General features: G+C 47.5%; 4 protein-coding genes across 4 annotated transcripts; 2 read left to right on the top strand and 2 right to left on the bottom strand.

The window, feature by feature from the left end:
• Nucleotides 1-209: 209 nt before the first annotated feature.
• LOC1277189 (uncharacterized) lies at nucleotides 210-10,322 on the bottom strand. The gene is made up of 5 exons (XM_061646781.1): nucleotides 10,064-10,322; nucleotides 3,297-3,647; nucleotides 2,914-3,228; nucleotides 2,174-2,836; nucleotides 210-1,732 (listed from the first exon to the last, which is right to left on the bottom strand). Exons 1-5 carry the CDS (start codon nucleotides 10,139-10,141, stop codon nucleotides 788-790), a joined length of 2,352 nt encoding a protein of 783 aa, XP_061502765.1. The 5' UTR covers nucleotides 10,142-10,322; the 3' UTR covers nucleotides 210-787.
• A 1,491-nt stretch (nucleotides 10,323-11,813) lies between these two features.
• On the top strand, nucleotides 11,814-12,764 carry LOC1277188 (U6 snRNA-associated Sm-like protein LSm5). Its single transcript, XM_316632.5, has 3 exons — nucleotides 11,814-12,240; nucleotides 12,338-12,534; nucleotides 12,619-12,764. The coding sequence occupies exons 1-3, from the start codon at nucleotides 12,195-12,197 to the stop codon at nucleotides 12,658-12,660; spliced, it is 285 nt and encodes a 94-aa protein (XP_316632.4). The 5' UTR covers nucleotides 11,814-12,194; the 3' UTR covers nucleotides 12,661-12,764.
• LOC5667122 (uncharacterized) lies at nucleotides 12,747-13,843 on the bottom strand. The gene is made up of 2 exons (XM_001688877.2): nucleotides 13,506-13,843; nucleotides 12,747-13,435 (listed from the first exon to the last, which is right to left on the bottom strand). The coding sequence occupies exons 1-2, from the start codon at nucleotides 13,527-13,529 to the stop codon at nucleotides 12,803-12,805; spliced, it is 657 nt and encodes a 218-aa protein (XP_001688929.2). The 5' UTR covers nucleotides 13,530-13,843; the 3' UTR covers nucleotides 12,747-12,802.
• On the top strand, nucleotides 13,841-15,826 carry LOC1277186 (uncharacterized). The gene is made up of 3 exons (XM_316630.5): nucleotides 13,841-15,057; nucleotides 15,138-15,224; nucleotides 15,328-15,826. Exons 1-3 carry the CDS (start codon nucleotides 14,789-14,791, stop codon nucleotides 15,725-15,727), a joined length of 756 nt encoding a protein of 251 aa, XP_316630.5. The 5' UTR covers nucleotides 13,841-14,788; the 3' UTR covers nucleotides 15,728-15,826.
• The last annotated feature ends 1,698 nt before the right edge of the window (nucleotides 15,827-17,524 follow it).

The following is a 17,524-nucleotide window of genomic DNA, read 5'->3' as shown; positions in this document are numbered from 1 at the left end:
GCCCCATGTAGAGCCGTCCTTTCCGAAGTAAGAGTAAGTGAGCAAAACACGCGACATGAGGTCTCCTCCTAAACCCTCCAAAGCATATTCAACTACCTTTCTAATGGCCACCCGCTCTCGCTATTGTTTGGCTCTAGTGGAGTTGGATCAAACCTTTTCCCCCCGAATAGCACAAAAGTATGCCCTTTGCGAGTACCTTTGCTTAATCCTTTGCTTCTTTTGCAAAATTAAAAAAAAACACCCCATAAAGAGGAGGAACTCTTTCCTCTTGCTGCTAAGCGCTGGTGCTGCTGCTCCTGCTCCTATATTAGCACACTACCTTTTGGAACTTTCTGAACTGTCTGGAAGAAAACGATTGTACCAAGCCGCCCTCTATCTGTGTGTGTGTGTGTTTGTTTGTTTTTTTTTCTACGTAATTTATCGCAGCGCCATACGCGCAACGCTTCTCTATAACCTATAGTAAAGTGGAAACAACGGCGAATTAAGGATAATATTGGCATTGCAAAAGCTGCTGCTGCTGTTACACAGTGTCCCCCATACACGCGTATCTGTCGCGTCCTTCAGTGTGCTTTGCTAATTAAATGTTACAAAATGTTCAACATCTAATTTAAACCGCCACACACTACCCGGGTTATGCCTGAGATTGCCTTTAAGCTTGAGCCGCTACTATCTCTCCTTCCCCCAGTACCAGATTGCAATTTAAAATGCTGCATGTGTGACTAATGTTTCAAAAACATCCTTCCACACGCCCCCCCAAAATGGGCGTCCCCTTAGTGCCGGTCCCTGCTTAAAGACGGGCAATCTCGGTGAGGTTGGGATTGGATTTTTTGCCCGAGCCGGACGCACCACCACCACCACCAGCTAGAGTCGAATAGTAGCCCGCTTTGTCGTGCACGTGTTCCACCAGCCCGGCGCCGGACGTTCCTGTACCACCTGTGAGCGGGGCCGTCTCGAGACACTCGCAGGACAGACTGGAGTCGGACCGGTTGTACGGGCCGCCGAGCAGATTCTCCGTCGATTTCGTCGTGATCGTGGTGGTCGTGGTGGTCGTTTCCTGCAGGAACTGGGTCGGCGGGGGCGCATAGTTTTCCACGTCGACAAACGCCGAGTACCGCTCGTAGCCGTTCCGCTTCGGGATCGAGTTCCGGTGCTGGATGGTGATGGTGGTCTGGGTGCGCGTTGCCGTCGGCAGGTTGGCGGTGGTGGCGGCGGCGGCGGCCGCTGCCGCAGCAGCTGCTTTAGCGCCCACCTCGAGATAGCCGTACCCGTACCCGTACCCACCGTAACCCTTCATCGCCAGATTGTCCCACGATTTGGGCTTGTGTACGGTGGCGGGCAGTGGCGGTGGCGGTGGATAGATGGCAAGTTGCTGCTGGCCCCCCTGTTGCCCAGCCAAGCCGGCGTGGTGTTGCGGATGGACGTACTTCTGGATGTAGTAGTGGTGCTGGTGGGTGTGCGGTGGCCGGCCACCACCGCTACCGAGCGGGACGAGTGCAGCGCTGGTGGTGGAGCCGCTCCCGGCCGGCGGTTTCTTGTGGAGCGAACCGGACGCGGACACGGTGGTCGACTCGCTGTGCGGCTCCCAGTAGAGCGTGTCGGTGCTGATGGAGGTGCTGTAGGAGGCGGGCGAGTTTTCGGCCGCCGGGTTGAACTCGCTCGACGTGCAGGAGTGCAGACTACAGTGGCTGGCGAGACTAGCGTTTAGATCGTACACTTTCGTGTGGTGATGATCCTGGAACAGAGGGCAAATGCAATGGCAGGGAGTGAGGGGGGGGGGGGGGGAGTAATGGAGGGTATTGGTGGAAGCAGAAAGCGGAAAAGAGATGGCAGCATGAAGATTCGTACTGTTGCTAGCGCGTTTTAAAGATACTCAAACACTAAAATGGATAAATGGGCGGTGGTCTTGATCCTAAGATGGCAAGGACTAGACAGCGAGATGGAAAGGGCACGACAAAAAGACATGACACAGAACAAAGGACACAAAGTAAGAGGGAGATTAACTCAGGAACTGGGTAACCAAAAAAAAAAACACCGACTCCCTCTTTCCTATTTCCCACAACAAAAGACGCTTTGCAGGAACATAAAACGTGCAAAAGCCGTCCCAAAATCCGGAAGAATTTCCTGAAGAATCAAGGTCCTCCGCCTACGCCGCAACTAGTCCATCGAAACTTACGTGCTTATCTTTGTGTCGATACAGATAGTTCGACTGTGTGTGGGACTGATGTTGCTGCTGCTGCGGCTGCTGCTGCTGCTGTGGTGAAATGTGTGGCTGTGACTTTGGCCGCGGTATACGATCCTTCCCGCCCGATTCCTTGCCCTCCCGGTCGCGGTGTTTGTGCTTGTGGTGGTGGTCCTTGTGGTGCTTCGACTTGCGCCGCGACGGAACACACTGTGGATCGCAGCACGGGCTGGCCAGATCGTACGCATCCAGGCTGGTGTTATCCTTGTCGGCGCCACCGCCGCGCCCCTTATCGCCGCTGCTGCTGCTGCGCAGAAAGTGGCCCATGCACGGGTTGCACGAGTGGCCGTGCAGATGGCCGCTGCGACGCGACCCGGACCCCGATTTGCCCGATGACGCTTTGGTGTCGTAATTGTGAAGACTTTTCGTTGGCGAGGACTGTTGCTGCTGCTGCTGCTGCTGTTTGCAGCCACCGCCCAGGGAGCTACTGTCTAGGGAGGAGCCACGCATCATATGCTGATGGTCCTTGCAAAGTTTGGCCGCTGTTGGGTTGCCCTGGGGTTGCTGCGCACAGGTGGAGTACTCGGTGCCGCTGGCTGCGTCACACGTGCCTGCTTGCGAGGGATGGATCACGTAACGGTAGTTACTGTCCAGGCACTGGGAATGAGCAAAGGAAATAGTGGACAAATTGTTGTTATACCCCTTGAATACTGTAATTAACACCGCAGACTTACATGATAGGCCAGCATAAATTGTGCCGGTGGCGGTACGATGTACGTTTTCTGCCGGAGTAGCTTCTTCACGTCCTCGGTGGAGGCGGCCGGCCGGCAAAACGAGGGCCCGGAGCCGCCAGACTCGACGTCCGTGGTCGAGCCGGGATCAGCATCGTCGGCGGTGGAAGTGGCCGTCGCTTTCTTGCGGGCCGGCAGGCTGTGCGTTTTCCACTTGCCTTCCAGCAGTTCGCGCTCGCGCAAACAGATCCGCTCCAGGTCGGCCATCTTGCTTTTGAGCAGATCCTGCAGCTGGATGTACTTCAGGTGTAGTTCCACCTGTGGGAAAAGAAATAGAATGCATATTGAATGCTAAACAACCTGGTTACCTGGTACCTTCCTCCTACCTTCCGACAGCAGTCTTCGAACAGTACCACCATGCGCATTCGATTATCACAGTTTTTGATAAAGTTGACCAGATCCTTGTGTTCGGCTTTCTCCATGTCGTAGCCGTTGATCGAAAGGATGACGTCCCCCTCGCGCATACCGGCCCGGTACGCAGGGCCATCGTACTCGACGTAGTCCACGTACGTGATCACCTCGACCTCCTGCTCCTTCTTGTAGTGTATGCCGTAGCTCTGCAGCGTGAAGCCGTACGAGCCGTTCTTCTTCTCCACGATGATCGTACGCCGGCGTCGGTCCTCGTCCGGCTTGGTGGAAGTTACCCGGTCCGGCTTCACCTTCTCCAGGACCTGGGACTGGAAAATAGCAGATTGGTAAGGGTTTAAAACACTTTTGAGTATTACGATTGTTTAGATGTCACGTCGCACGATCAAATAACATTGCTGGGTTCTGAATTAACATGGGTTCTGAATTCCTGGATATGCAGGATTTGAATATCCCGCAAATTGGGTACATCAATAAGTCACACAAAGCCTAAAGGCGTAGATAGTTTAATGAAGTCTTGAATACATATTCAAGGATTTCTCTGATAATAGTTCAAACTCTAAAGATAAGGATGTTCTTAAGTTCAGAGGAGATATAACAGCCAAAAAACCATAAATCCCTTGAGTGGATTCATTCTGAAGACGATCCTAACCGGTTGATCTGCAAAAAATGATATAGGTTACTACATTGCAACAGATATGTAGCTCAAGATACAGGATGGGTCCATCGAAGAGAACTCCTTGGTAAGTTATCCATAATCTTATGATCTACCTCCTAGGATGATCGAGGATACCGCAATCAGCAACCAACCTTGTCAGTTAGAGCGCGCTCTGTCATCTATCGAGTCGAAGTCATCAAACTCGAACAAACGTTTAGAATTTGACAGGTTCCAAGACGATGTGTGTCTAGTTTGTTCAAGAGTGTCTGACGATGTGCCTCCATACAACTCTCTCAACGTTTGTTCGAGTATTAAGTAATGTTCTATAGGTGACAGAGCGCGCCCTTAGAGTCGGAATGAATTATAGAACATGACGAAGACCTTCTAAAGCTATTTCACAAAAAGAAGAAAACAAAAAGAAGGTGAGAATTAGGAGACTGAAAAAATAGCTTGCAACGATTTCAATGATTCAAACAGCGGATAGGCTTTTAGTAATACAAAGACATTCTGAGATATTCGTAATTTTCTCTCTCAATGAAGAAACTGTGTATAAACTTCAGTGCAGAACTGTAGGACTTCAGTGATACGGTTAACTGGCCTTTTCTTACGAAATCCGAAAAAAACTGAAGGACTTTGTTAAACGGACCTGATATGTCTTCTGAGAAATATGTGTACATCCGAGACGAAGAACTAAGCAATAACTAAGCGATGTAGACCTACGCCAGATGTTTGACACCAACTGATGCAGACTGGATCAAATTTTGATAGAATTGGATTGGAGATCTTAAGAGCATTTTCGAGTACAATCCGGGAATGTACTTTTGAAGATGAAAAAGAAAAAAGAATTACAAAGAATTTCATTGAATGCATTCAATGCATCTAAGATAACAATATTCATCTTAAACTGAAGAAAATAACCCAGGACCACCCAACATCAGAGTCTGCTTATTTGATGGTTTATTGCTGAAAGTACTTACAACTGTTACAATGACAATGCTCTCGTTGCAGTCTTTTCTATTTTTGTCCTCACATTATTCCCCAATCATACCACCAAGCCTTTCCCTCCAATAATGTCTTTGCCTTTGTTATCTTTCAATCAACTAATGGTTGTATGGGGGTAGTGGTATATCGTATGCTCATTTTGAAGTACCCGCTGTGCTCCTACAGGTGTCGCACTCTTAAAAAGAACCACACACACAAAAAAGTAAAAAAAAAAAAACCACCATCAAACAAGTGTGTGGACCACCTTGTTGTACATGCACTACACGCTATCGTGCATGGTGCATCCTTGCCTCTTGTCGAAAAAAAAAAAGATCATCATCTCCACACTCTCATCTTCAATGAACAGAAGAGTGCATGGCATAGTGCAGCGCCACAAACCACAAACACACGGAGTCGTGTCCCCTTTTGTTTTCGCCATCCTTAAGAAGCTGACACAGTAAATGGGATATGTGTTTTCGTGTGCTTTTTTAGCGAACAAAAGCGCTCCCGCTCCCTGGTGCCCGACCCCTGGGGTGGGAAAAGGACAAGTGGCATCGCTTTTGATTATTGCAAGGCAACGACCATCGCCCATCGGGGTCTCTTGCAGGTCGTTTCGGGTGGCGGTGTTGCTGTCTGCCTACTTACAGCTGAAGTGGCTGTTCGCTGCGTCCAAAGGGCTGCTGCTGGAAGGCATTTTTCCACCATCGGCCACAAAAACACAAGCCACACCAAGAAGGAACCATTTAAATTCAAGGAATCGTGTCACCACCATGGTGGGCCTCATTTCCAACTCACTTTCTATCATGTGGAGGGGTGTGCAGAGGTGAGGAAGAGACGGGAAAGCTTCCTCCCACTGCAAGGGATAAGCATTTCGTAAGCTATCGATTTCTTCCATTCTGCCCGCTGCTACCTAAGAACGATGGCGACGGTCACCACCACCATCACAACAATGTAAATGCATGCTTTCACCGGCTTTCGAAGGGTACACGCCGCCGCTAGTGGGTGTTGTAGGAAAGGAAGCAACACCACAAGGGCTTAGGGGAAGGCACAATCAACAATAATGGTCGCAAGCCACGTGAGCGTCGCAAGTAGTCGAAGGGGGAGAGAGAAACTGTCGTTCAACGAGCGGTCGTATGTCACGTGAACAAGGCGCGTCATTTCCACCCGCTCGAAGCAGGCCGTGGAAAAGCGTAGGAAAGAGGGAACCCTCTAAAGCAACGCGGAAGAATAGTGTGAGAATAGACGAAGATAGAACCGGAACTAACAAGGATCTTTTGCAAATAAAGGATCCAGTTCCAGCTGGTGTTGGTGTGCCGGCCCGGTCTATAACCGCAGGTCACTGCTGCCCGAGCAATGGGCAATGTAATATGCAATCTGTCATCAGGTCCCCCCGGGTGGGAATGATGTTTGGGAAGGAATGGGCTAAGCTGTACAAACAAACGCGGACGAGTTTGTCGGCACAGAGGTGCACTCAAGAATGGCGAGACTTCTCGCAATTGATGGATGTGAATGGAAATAGCTCAGCTAAGGGTGGAAGAACCCCCACATACACACCAGAGGGTGACAAAATAAGGAACATCCTGCTTCAATTCATCGTTCTGAATGAAGTAGGCATAGAATCACCGGCATAGATAATGGAGGACACGATATGGTTGGGTGGTGGTGGTGGTGGTTCGAATGTGTCGCAATGTTACAGTTATTAAAAGTGAACCATCACCCGCTAGTGATAGAAGAGTGGAAAGAGGTGAGGGGGAGTTTTGGGAGCATTCCGTCGTTTTTAATCTTGCAATATTTTTCGAGACGCTCGTGCTGCTGCTCTAGGGTTTATAAATCAGGCAACCGGAAAAGCTTTTTCTGCTGATTGAGGAAAATAAATCCTTAAAGTGTGGGAGAGAAAAACACGGAGGAATGATGTTTTTTTAATCTTTTAGCATCGCTCTGCATAAGCCGTGAAGAGTAATTGATTCTTCGTCAGCATTTTGCAAGAGGTTGTAGAGTATTCTGGAGACCATCTGCGTACATCATTTGTTTTTTTTTTTTGTTTGAAGACGCTTTTTACTGTTCATTTTTTTATTTTGATATCAATTTTCTATTTTCTTTATTTGTCTGTCACTTTCAGCGTTTATTTCCTTTTTTGGGCATAACAACCTGCCCAGCCTTGTCATAAAAAACAGGTCGAATTTTTAAATCTTCTATACAACGAGAAGAACTGAATGTGAAATAATCCTCTTTCGACCGTTTCAAAGCGCCAGCTGGTATATTATTAGAACACCGTATAAGCTTAGATAGAAGCGTCTTTTATAAAGTACTAGTGAGTACTTATGAGATGGATACAGTCACGTGATCGTCAACTCGCACAACCTTACAACAAGCCGATCATGGGTTCAAGCCCTGTACGGACCAAGAGTCCCTCATTCGCAGGATTAATGTTAGAAAAGTGGCTAAACTAAGTTGGCTAGATAAACTACAGGAGAGGGTGCTTAGCTATGATTTTGTATGGAGATTTCCATGGAGATTGACAGATAGGGATGGTGATTTTCATGGAGAGTGCCAGATAGGGAGTTATGGTTGCTAAGGACTTTGTATGAGTTGCTAAGCAGCTTTGAACTACCTAGCTGTCAAATTAAGATTTGTCATACTGGACCAAAGTGTACGAAGACCAGGTGCTCTCGTCCCATACAAATTGACAACTAATTTCGGAATCAAAAAAAGCTCCTTTTGACAGAATGGGTGAAATGAATTTCCATAGGAACCGTTCGCTTTGTTCTTAGCAACACATACGTAGTACACATTGGTGTCCTCATCGACGGCATTTGTTGATCGAAAAATGGATTTTAATTAGTTCAGATTTGGTTTAGCTTACAATAAGAAATATTTTGTGTGCTTTTTAAGGTATTTCAGTGCAAATAACGAAGATTCTAAGATTTTTTGTGTATTCGGCAAGTCGTCAGAAAGCTTGTTTGGGGAAAAGTTTTCACCCGTCCTGTCAAAGTTTGACGTTCAACTTTTGCTATAAAAAACAGGCTATGAGACCACCTGCTCTTCATACACTTTGGTGATTTCCATGGAGAGTGGCAGATAAGGAATTATGGTTGCTAAGGATTTTCTATAAGTTGCTAATTAACTTCGGACTACCTAGCTGACAAATTAAGATTTGTCAAACTGGACACTATGCGAACCGACCTGTAGTAATTTATGGACCTTTGGATAAATAGTCAAGTAACCATTGGCTTTAAGCAGATCAGGGTTAGAGGTCGAGTGTCAAGAGTTGTTCCGCCGACCCAGAAGAAATCACTTGCGGATTCGGGGAAAATAGTTTTATCTGAATAACATTAAAATGAATCACATATTTCTGCGGAGGATTTGATTTATATACACATAAACTGTCCTTTTTGAGGTCTATACCACGGGACCGGCGACTGTGTTCAACTGTGTTCTGCATTCAATAAACATTATGGATTTAGAGCATCTTCATTAGGCTCGAGCCTTGACAACCGTGCTTAGTCTAGGTCTACTGTGTTTTAGTATCATATCATGAGATTATGTTTATCCTACTTGTGGTTTGGAGTGCTACCTCAATCGGACATCTTTCGGTCTTGTTTGAGCTGGTGACTCTTTCTAGCGAAGCCTAGCTCCCTAGCGAGGCCTAAAACGTGGGCCGCAAAGACTTGATAAATGGCCTAATTTTTGGCTAACTTTATTCAAAAATATATTCCTAATACTTCCAGACAAAATTTCAGATTCAGTTCAGATATAGAGCTGTGGATATTAACCATATCCAGGTTGTGTTTTTTTTTTAACAATATTCTTTCGTTGTCTATTTAGTTAAATATGTCGTTAACATTTACACTCAATGATGTTTTTTTTGGGCAATGCTGCCCGCAAAAAGGAAAGATTGGAGACTTAGTCTCCAATCAAACCTTGTTGTGTCCTTAATTTGAGGAACTAGTGAAAAATAAGTAATGACATCAATGGTTTCGTAAAACGCCAATCAGAAAATTAGGGCATTAAACAACTGATACGGTGACCCAAAAAATTGACCATAAATGACAACATTCACTGATGTCCGTTCTTTAAACTTATTTCATAATGAGCCATCATATCAATATTTCAAATACCAAAGTAATATCAACTTCCAGACACGAGCGAGAAGCAATTACCACCATCACCTTGCTGAAGGCGAACGGTTGGAAACACAATGCCCGTTTAGTGGAACTGTTTGCCGCCACCGTCGTCATGCCTTTGCCATATTCAGTCTAGACTCCGGGGCAAAAAGTAAAGGCCGGGCTACATTGATCGTACTCTCTGGTGTAATTTTGATTTTCACTAGCGCATCTGGCGGCGGCTGACTGAAGCATTTTGCCAAACAATTTGGAGTCGCTTCAGAAAATACGTTAATTTTCCATGTTTTTTACTTCAACTGGATTGAAAAAGCTTTGTAATTGATAGATAAATATGTTGTGCAAGTATTCCAGTCGTTTTCGCATCGAAAAACGGTTAAAAAACTACTTAAATTTGAGATCCGGCACGACCCTTCCCCCGACGACCAAAAAAAGCTTCCACCAGCCGCCGCCAGATGCGCTAGTGAAAATCAAAATTACGCGTGCGAGTACGATCAATGTAGCCCGGCCTTAAGAAATCAAACACATTCCACCACTCTCCACCCACTCCCTATTGTAAGTGCGAATGTTAATTACACTCTTCTTACAGCAGGCACGTTTGCGTCTCCATTGGAAACGCACGAACATCGCCGCCGGGAGCATACTAATGGGATCCCGTGGCGGCGGCAACGACAACGATGATGACGGTGACTACTACAACTTCAAAAAAAAGCACACCGCATGACATCAGCATGACAGCGGAGGAAAGCGACCGGCGGCGCTTCTCGGCGAATGATTTCCCGCGGTGAGAATGATTATTGTTTCGCACGCGCCCGTTACCCAACAGAAGGCGGCCACCTTCTTGCCCATATCTTTCCGTGCATCTCCCCCCCCGAACGAGAGTGCAAATTGGTGCTTCCGCTCGCCCACTCCTCCCCCTTTGCTTGGTTGGTTTTATCCATTTCCCGCGTTCGATCCGCGTACTTACCGACGACAATTCCAGCTCATCGTCGCTGTACAGATTGTTTCCGGAGCGATACTTCCGGCTGTTCCGGTCGGGGTTCATCTTGCGTTCGCTCGGTTCGGCTGCAACCTCCTTCTGAAACTCCTCGGTTCCCCGTTTTGCAGAGGGGTTCTCGAAAATCGATTGCAACTAATCTTTAAATCATTAGCATCACTTTCTAATGGCAGCGCCCGGGTTGAGGGGGCGGTGAGGTGAGTTGAAGTGTGCTGTTGTTCCGCTGATTACATTTGGAAGCAGTTTGGCACTTGGTTTTCTGGGAGGGTTTTTATGTGGTCTTTTTTGGTAGTTCCACCTGGAAGCTGTCTCCGTTGTTCCATCGAAGAGTACACACACATGCACGCACAAACTTTCACAGTCGCACCTACAGGATGTGTGCTTTGATGTTTTGCCTTTTTTTGTTGTTGCTTCCTTCCAGCTATTGCATTCGCTCCCTCTCTAAGCTATGTTCCTATGCCGGGGGACGACTCTCTCTACACGACCGGGGACGGGCATGGGGAGGTATCGATTTTTGCCCCCTTTTTTGCGTAATTTAAACTTGCTCCGGACAGTTGGCTGCCGATCGATTTTTGCCCTTTATCCCAGCCGAAGCACGCGCCACCTGCTTGGACCTGCTTGGAAACGGCGCTGGCACAGGTGATACAGGTGAGCAGTGGAGTGTGTGTGTGTGGGCTAGCACACATGTCCTGGATTAGCAAGCGTCGAAGTGTGCGCGGTGAAGGACATGCTGCGGTTCACAACACAGCAGCAACACAAAACAATGGCATTTGGGGTTTCACTTTACACGCGGAAATGGTGGGTGAAGAAGACGCATTAACGAAACATTAGCATCACACACACAAACTTGAAGACGAGTGCAACGAAGGAAGGAGCTGCTTTCCTTGCTTTTCTTTGATATGCAATAACCACTTCTTTTTTTTCTTTTTTTCTGCGTACTATTAACTCGAGCTGTCTCCCTTTCTCACATACACGCACACCCTCGCAAAAGTTACCAATTTGCAACCAGATGCTTGCATTGGGGCACACTTCCTTCTGCATCCACTGGCAGGATTCGGAACAAAGTGGTCGACGCCATGTTTTTCACTTTTGATTCCGTTTTTTTTGTTGGTTTGCAGAACACTACACGCACAAAGAAGCGATCTTCAACGGTGAACGACACGGACATACGCGGAAGGATACCGTAGGTAAAGTTGGCTAGGAAACGAAGACCACTGAACCCGAAAGAAAGGATATCGTTTTGAAGAATTGGCCACCTTCCTCACACACGAGACCGATTCCAAGGAAAATAACCGAACAACGATGCCAACCAACACCACGGGGACGAAGATGGAAGAACAGCGGGATAAATCACCCGCCACCACCCGCTAGTACGTACGCCATACACACACATACACTACACCACACGACACACGACGGATGGATGGATGGTGGTGGGGGCGGTGTAGGAGCGATGGCCAGCTGTAGGCCAACACGAACGTTAGTAGCCGCCGACCTTAGCGGGTGTGTTGGTGGCTAACGTTCGACTAATGTGACAGCGCCGAACGCACTTTTGCGTTTGCTGGCTGTCGCTGTGTTTTGTCCTCTCGGCGCGTGCTGGGCAGCAAGACGCATGTGCTGAAATTTGCCTCGAGACATGGCTATGGAGCGAACAAGAAGGAAAAAAAACGTTTCCGTTGGAATGCTGCAAGCGAACGACAAAGAGACGAATGGGTTTTTGCCTTTTCTTCCAAAACCAGTGTTATGGTCGAGATTCTCTTTATAAATTATAAAAAGAGAAATAGCTATAACGCCATTGCATGTAAATAATTTGATTTTGTTATGCAAATTAATATTCGCAACAACAAAAAAAGACTGCCAAACTGTGATGCATTGGATTGCTGTCGTGTACAGGGCACTTCACAACGCGCGCGTCGCAGTGACGTTTGCCGTTTGCTACCGTCTGCGTGAAACGTCACAACAGCTGTAAACAAAACAATTTACCGGCGGCGCGGAAAGCACACACTCTCGTTTGCACAAAAGCAGCAAGAAAAAAGCGATCCCAAAGGTAAAGTTGTGAGCAGAAAATTTCGATTCCAACACGTAAAGTCAGCTCCTAATAATGGCACAAACAACCGTCGCGAATCAATCAACATTGCTACCACTCGGTACGTATGCCATCTCTGCATCATGGGCGACGAGGGGTGACTGAGCAATTAGCACCGGGAACTAAAAAAAACAACCATTTCTCACAACCACCAACAGAGCTGGTAGATAAATGCATCGGTTCGCGGATACACATCATCATGAAGAATGATAAGGAGATTGTGGGCACGCTGCTTGGGTTCGACGACTTCGTCAACATGCTGCTGGAGGACGTGACGGAGTACGAGAACACACCGGAAGGCCGGCGGATAACCAAACTCGACCAGATCCTGCTGAACGGCAACAACATTACGATGGTGAGGGGTTTACCTTCCCTGTTGGCGGGACAGCCAGAAAACACACAAAAGATTTACTAATTGATTGTTGATCACTGTTTTTAGCTCGTGCCCGGTTCCAGCGGCGATCTTCCGGAAGCATCGTAAAGCGCTTGCGGCATATTTCCCCCTCCCTGTGAATCGAGAAGAGTGTGAATTAATGTAATTGAAAACGCGAATAATGGAAGAAGAGATAACTCGTGCAAAAATAATTCATTTATTTTGAAAAACACAAAGCAGAAAGGCACCGCTAAACGCCTACGGTCAATATCACTGGCATTGCTTCCACCTCCTTAATGTTTTCCTTAATTTCCTCCTCCCTGTCCTTGTCCACTTCATCCGCACCGAGCACGGTCAGGATCGGTTCCGGTGGCGCAGTGGATCCAACGGTCGTCGCGCTACTGCTGGAGCTGCTCTGTGGCTCTAGCGTCGTAAGCTCATCCTCCTCCCCGGTAGTGGTTTCCTCCGTAGTAACGGCGTCGTCATCTTCCTCCCGTACGGTCGCTGTGTCCGTGGTGGAATCGCCGGAAAAGTCCTCTTCCTCCGACACGATCGTTATCTTTACCACGCCCTGCGCATCGGTATCGTTGGTGTACACCAGCTCGGCCGTTTCCGCCTTGATGTGGTGCTCCTCGGGCGTGAGCGAAATGTGCACGAGCGAGGGAAGCACGTTGGCCGATTCGAGATGCAGCACGCTTTGCGCTTCCGGCACAACCGATTCCTCCCCGTGGCCACCGCTGCTGGTCGGGTGGGGCTCCAGTTCTACATCCTCGCTCACTACCACGAAGCTGTTGGCAATGTTAGTGAGCGCCGCACCGAGCCCGGTACCATTCTGAGCCACCGGAATGGCGAAGGACGTGGCTGCTAGTAGGACAGCACTTAGCTAGGGAGGGAAATACGGATATGGACCGGTTTTAGTACGAAAGAAGGTAAATCTCAACTCAAACACGCACCACAAAACTGGCTGCAGGGGTCATCTCGTCTCGCTTCGGAAAAGTTCTCGGCACCGCTCAACCCTATGTCCGTTCTTCGAGCGATAAAAACGTACTAAGACAGACGGCGGAAGTTCTGAGCAGCGGCCCTGGTTCGGTCCTGCTATCGTTTTATGCACCGGCGCCGGCGGAGCAGCACGATAATAGGTAGTGTACGCCCGGTCAAAAAAAAAAGGTTGTTCTTCTTCACTCTCCAGCGAACGGTTGACATTGTCCGAGGGGCACACTCAGCACAGCCGAAGTTGTCGTGAAAATTAGCATCTCTCCCCCCCAGCTCCCAATCGTCACATGCTCGTGAAGGACTAATTTAGCGCTACGTCACAGCACGGTTTCGCGCTGCGGGGAGGGGTTTTTTCAACGCCTTCTTCGATGTATTTTCTTTCTTCTCTTTTACAGAATTGTGAATAAAGTTGTGCACTTACATTTTTGCGCCGGGTGAATAAGCCAATATAGGCGCATCGGGCGAGAAATATATGATTCATTGCAGTGTTGCCGAAAAATAGTCATCTAACGGACAACATGAATGCGCAAAACATTTGTGTAGGAAAACAGTAAGAAATGCAGAGGAATTTAAACATTTTTTAAAAAGTTTTCCGTATAGTTTTAGCATCCCTGAGGCGTTACTAATTAATAAACTGGAGATGGTGACCTGTATCACGGCGCAAACAAAATAGCTTAGCTGAGGAACTACAATATTCATGCCCAACACGTGGTTTAGGACCTTCGTAACGTGGCGACAAACAAATTCTGCATTGTTTTCAACATTTTGTTTTCTTTCAATCAAAGCAATCCGGGTGATTCACCAAAAAGAAGAAAGGAACAGCTGATCCTCACATCGAACTCAACAAGTCGTCCTGATACCCATTGTGCAGGAATTCAATATACGTATCACCTTGTCGCATACGATAAATATATCGTCACTATTAGCCACCCCCCCCCCCCCCCCCCCCTCTTCTGCCCTGTGCTAGTGTGAATCTTCTCCCGGTCCCGATAATTAGCTGGCCCCGTTGCTGTGTGTATTTCGATCGAACAGCGATCGCGATGCTCTTAATTGTGACGTCCTACACACACAGTGGCTCTCACATCCGCGTGCTAAAACATGAAGCAGCCGGGCGACGACAAAATGGACACACTATTTGCACTCATATATATAGACCTGCCCGAACACGCCGGCCAACGGTGTCATTCGCAGGTGAACATCCGCCGCAGAAAGTTGAGCAAGAAACGAGATCCGACACACAGCAATGGTTGTTACGAAAAAAGCGACGGGTTGGCAGAAGTTGGCCGTTACCGTGTGGTGTGCGGCGGTGGTGGTGTGCTGTGTCGTGGCTGGCCCACTTCCAGCGGAACACCCGAAGGATCATTCCGAGTCCTCCGGCTCCTCGTCCGAGGAGAAAGATCAAGGCTACCCGCTCAATTCGCTGTACAGCCCGCTCGAGTACGGTGCGACGGTGGAGAGTGACGAGGCGACACTCATCGGTGGCAACAGCACCCAGAACACTACCAAGGAGTTGTGAGTTTCTGAACTGGAAGTTCATCTCCTCGAGAGGGTTTTCCCTTGAAATAATGGATCGATTTTGCGCTTCTCTTTAGGTACGTGATCAAAGCGGTGGTGTACGAAATTGGAATTCTAGCCGACGTGCCCGAGAACGAAACGCTCGAAGGAGATGAACCAATCACGTAAGTGTCTTTGCCATCCCCCCCAAACAACCTCTTCTGAATGTCTGCCAGCGTTGTAACAAATTACCTTTTGCTCTCTTTCTAACCCTTCTATTAAACACAGCCACCAGCAGGTCGATCTGTCCTTCTTCAGCCACGGCGGTAACGATACGCACCTCGATCTGGGCGACATTCCCGTGCCCATCCAGACGAGCGTGCAGGGGCAGGTGTTCACCGGTATCGCCCCGGTGCATGTCGGCACCGTGCCGACCAAGCTGAGCGATCTGCTGTCCGCCCTGCCGATCGCCGGCACGGTGGTGAACATTTCGCAAACCAACAGCTCGTACGTGGAGGTGCACAAGCACAACATTAGCGATGCGGCCGTCCTGCTGCAGGGGCAGAACGATCTGAGCAGCTTACCGTTTGGCAGCTCCGTGAGCGAACCGCTGGTGCCGGCGAGCGTGGACGAGACGGTTGTTGGACTGACGAACAAGGCGAAAACGCCGGAAGCGGAGAACCATTGAGTGTAGAGTAAAAGGGACAGAAAGGGCAGATGTGTGTGTTTAGCATAAGATTTACCTACTATTTTGTGTAAAATATATTGCTGTTTTTAAAATTTGTAATTATTTGTGTTGTTTATTGTGTATTGTAATTTACGTAACTGTTGTATCATTTTTAGATCAAAAGTCGATCACGATCAGTCACCAAAAACCCCTTTCGAAGGACTGTGGGAGACAGTTCCAATTAGAGTTTCTTTTTCTTATGGTTGGTAGGCTCTAAAACTGGTCTCGATGAGTCATCTCAATCGATATTGATTTATTATAATCCAAAATTGAGCAAAAATAGATAGCGTGATAGTCTGATAATCGAGTTTCCAGGCGCATTCATTCATTAACACCAATATTGCACGCGATCGCCGTGATGTGATGATGTGATCTTGCCAACAAAATGCAACCACAATTAACTCTATTTACTATGGCCGCTGTGTCATGCATTCATTCATCATTGAAGTTCAATTCAAAACCATTGTCGAGTCAACACGCGATCAACAATTCAAGTACAAGAACAACAATCTTGATCATCATCCGAACCGATCATCCACTAAGGAGATGTTTTCAATCGGTTCCAATGCCGTCAGACACAACGCCATCAAATCAATCATTCATTAGCACTTTCGGGCTTGTGATAGCAAATCAAAAGGGCATTATAGGATCGTGTGTCCGTCCGGTTGGCTGGACGGTGTTGGGAGCGTTTTAAGATGGGGAGAAGATCACCGCCACTCACGAAGAGAGGGGGTTGGAATTTACCCACCGACCAAAGATAGACAGAGTAAACAGCACACCCGGACTTGCCACGATCGTCGGACAATTGGAGCGCGTTCGGAGGCGTTGTGACGGGGAACAATTCTCTGCTTCAATTATTATCTGCTCTGTTTATTTAGATTATAAAGAATCTGTGTGTTTGTGTCGTCCTCGTATCATATTGGGAAAGAGTTGATGTTTTCCTTTGTTTCTTTTTTCTTTCTTTCTTTTCTTTTGTTTTGTTTTTTTTTTAATGAGTTAGTTCTTCATTTCAATGATGCTAGTTCAATCTTTTCATCGTGCTTTAACTTCTTACAAGTGTCTTTTAGCATTTAAACTCGAGCAAACTCGCACGTGAGTTAGATAGTTTTAGAGGGGATTTTTTTTTTACAATTGCTTTTTTGTCTTTTCCCTCTCTCTCTCTCTTCCCTCCAAACCTTACTTTGCATCGATAAACGAAAAGCTTTCTGCTCTCGCTGTGTGAGAGTTTGACTGCCTGCTGCTACTACTACTGCCGACTTTACCCTATAGTAAACACTAACTCTGTTTTTCGTCACATCCAAACCGGATTTAGCTGATTGAGTGTGACTCGTTAGCCTAAACCTATTCCTCCCCCATTCTACATTCTACACATTTCTGCTGTGTTTTTGTGTCTGTTTGTTGTTTGTTAGAGTTTGCCAAGCCGCTAACAATATTAGCCTTGCTACTGCTGCTTGGGTTAGTAGTAGGGGTTGTTGTTTTAACGCGTGAGTTGTCTGCAAATTTTTATAAAGTTATAAAACCATGAATCACACTCACAAACACAACGCAATCGCACAACACAACGGTAACTGATCACGGTGTGGACTCTGCACTGGCCCTCGAGGTGGTAAACGCTTCCCACTTTCGTATTGGTAGGTAAGGTTTGTCTGCTATACATACACTACACTGGCTTTTGCTCGTTGTACAACATCCTTCAAGCTCCCGAAAAATGGTCGTGTGTTATTAGAGAGGCGTGTGCAGCGAAGCTTCCTCGATAAT

Source organism: Anopheles gambiae, chromosome 2 (assembly GCF_943734735.2).
Source record: "Anopheles gambiae chromosome 2, idAnoGambNW_F1_1, whole genome shotgun sequence".
NCBI lineage: Eukaryota > Metazoa > Arthropoda > Insecta > Diptera > Culicidae > Anopheles > Anopheles gambiae.
The sequence above is the reverse complement of the archived record's forward strand: the minus strand, read 5'-3'. Positions and strand labels throughout refer to the sequence as shown.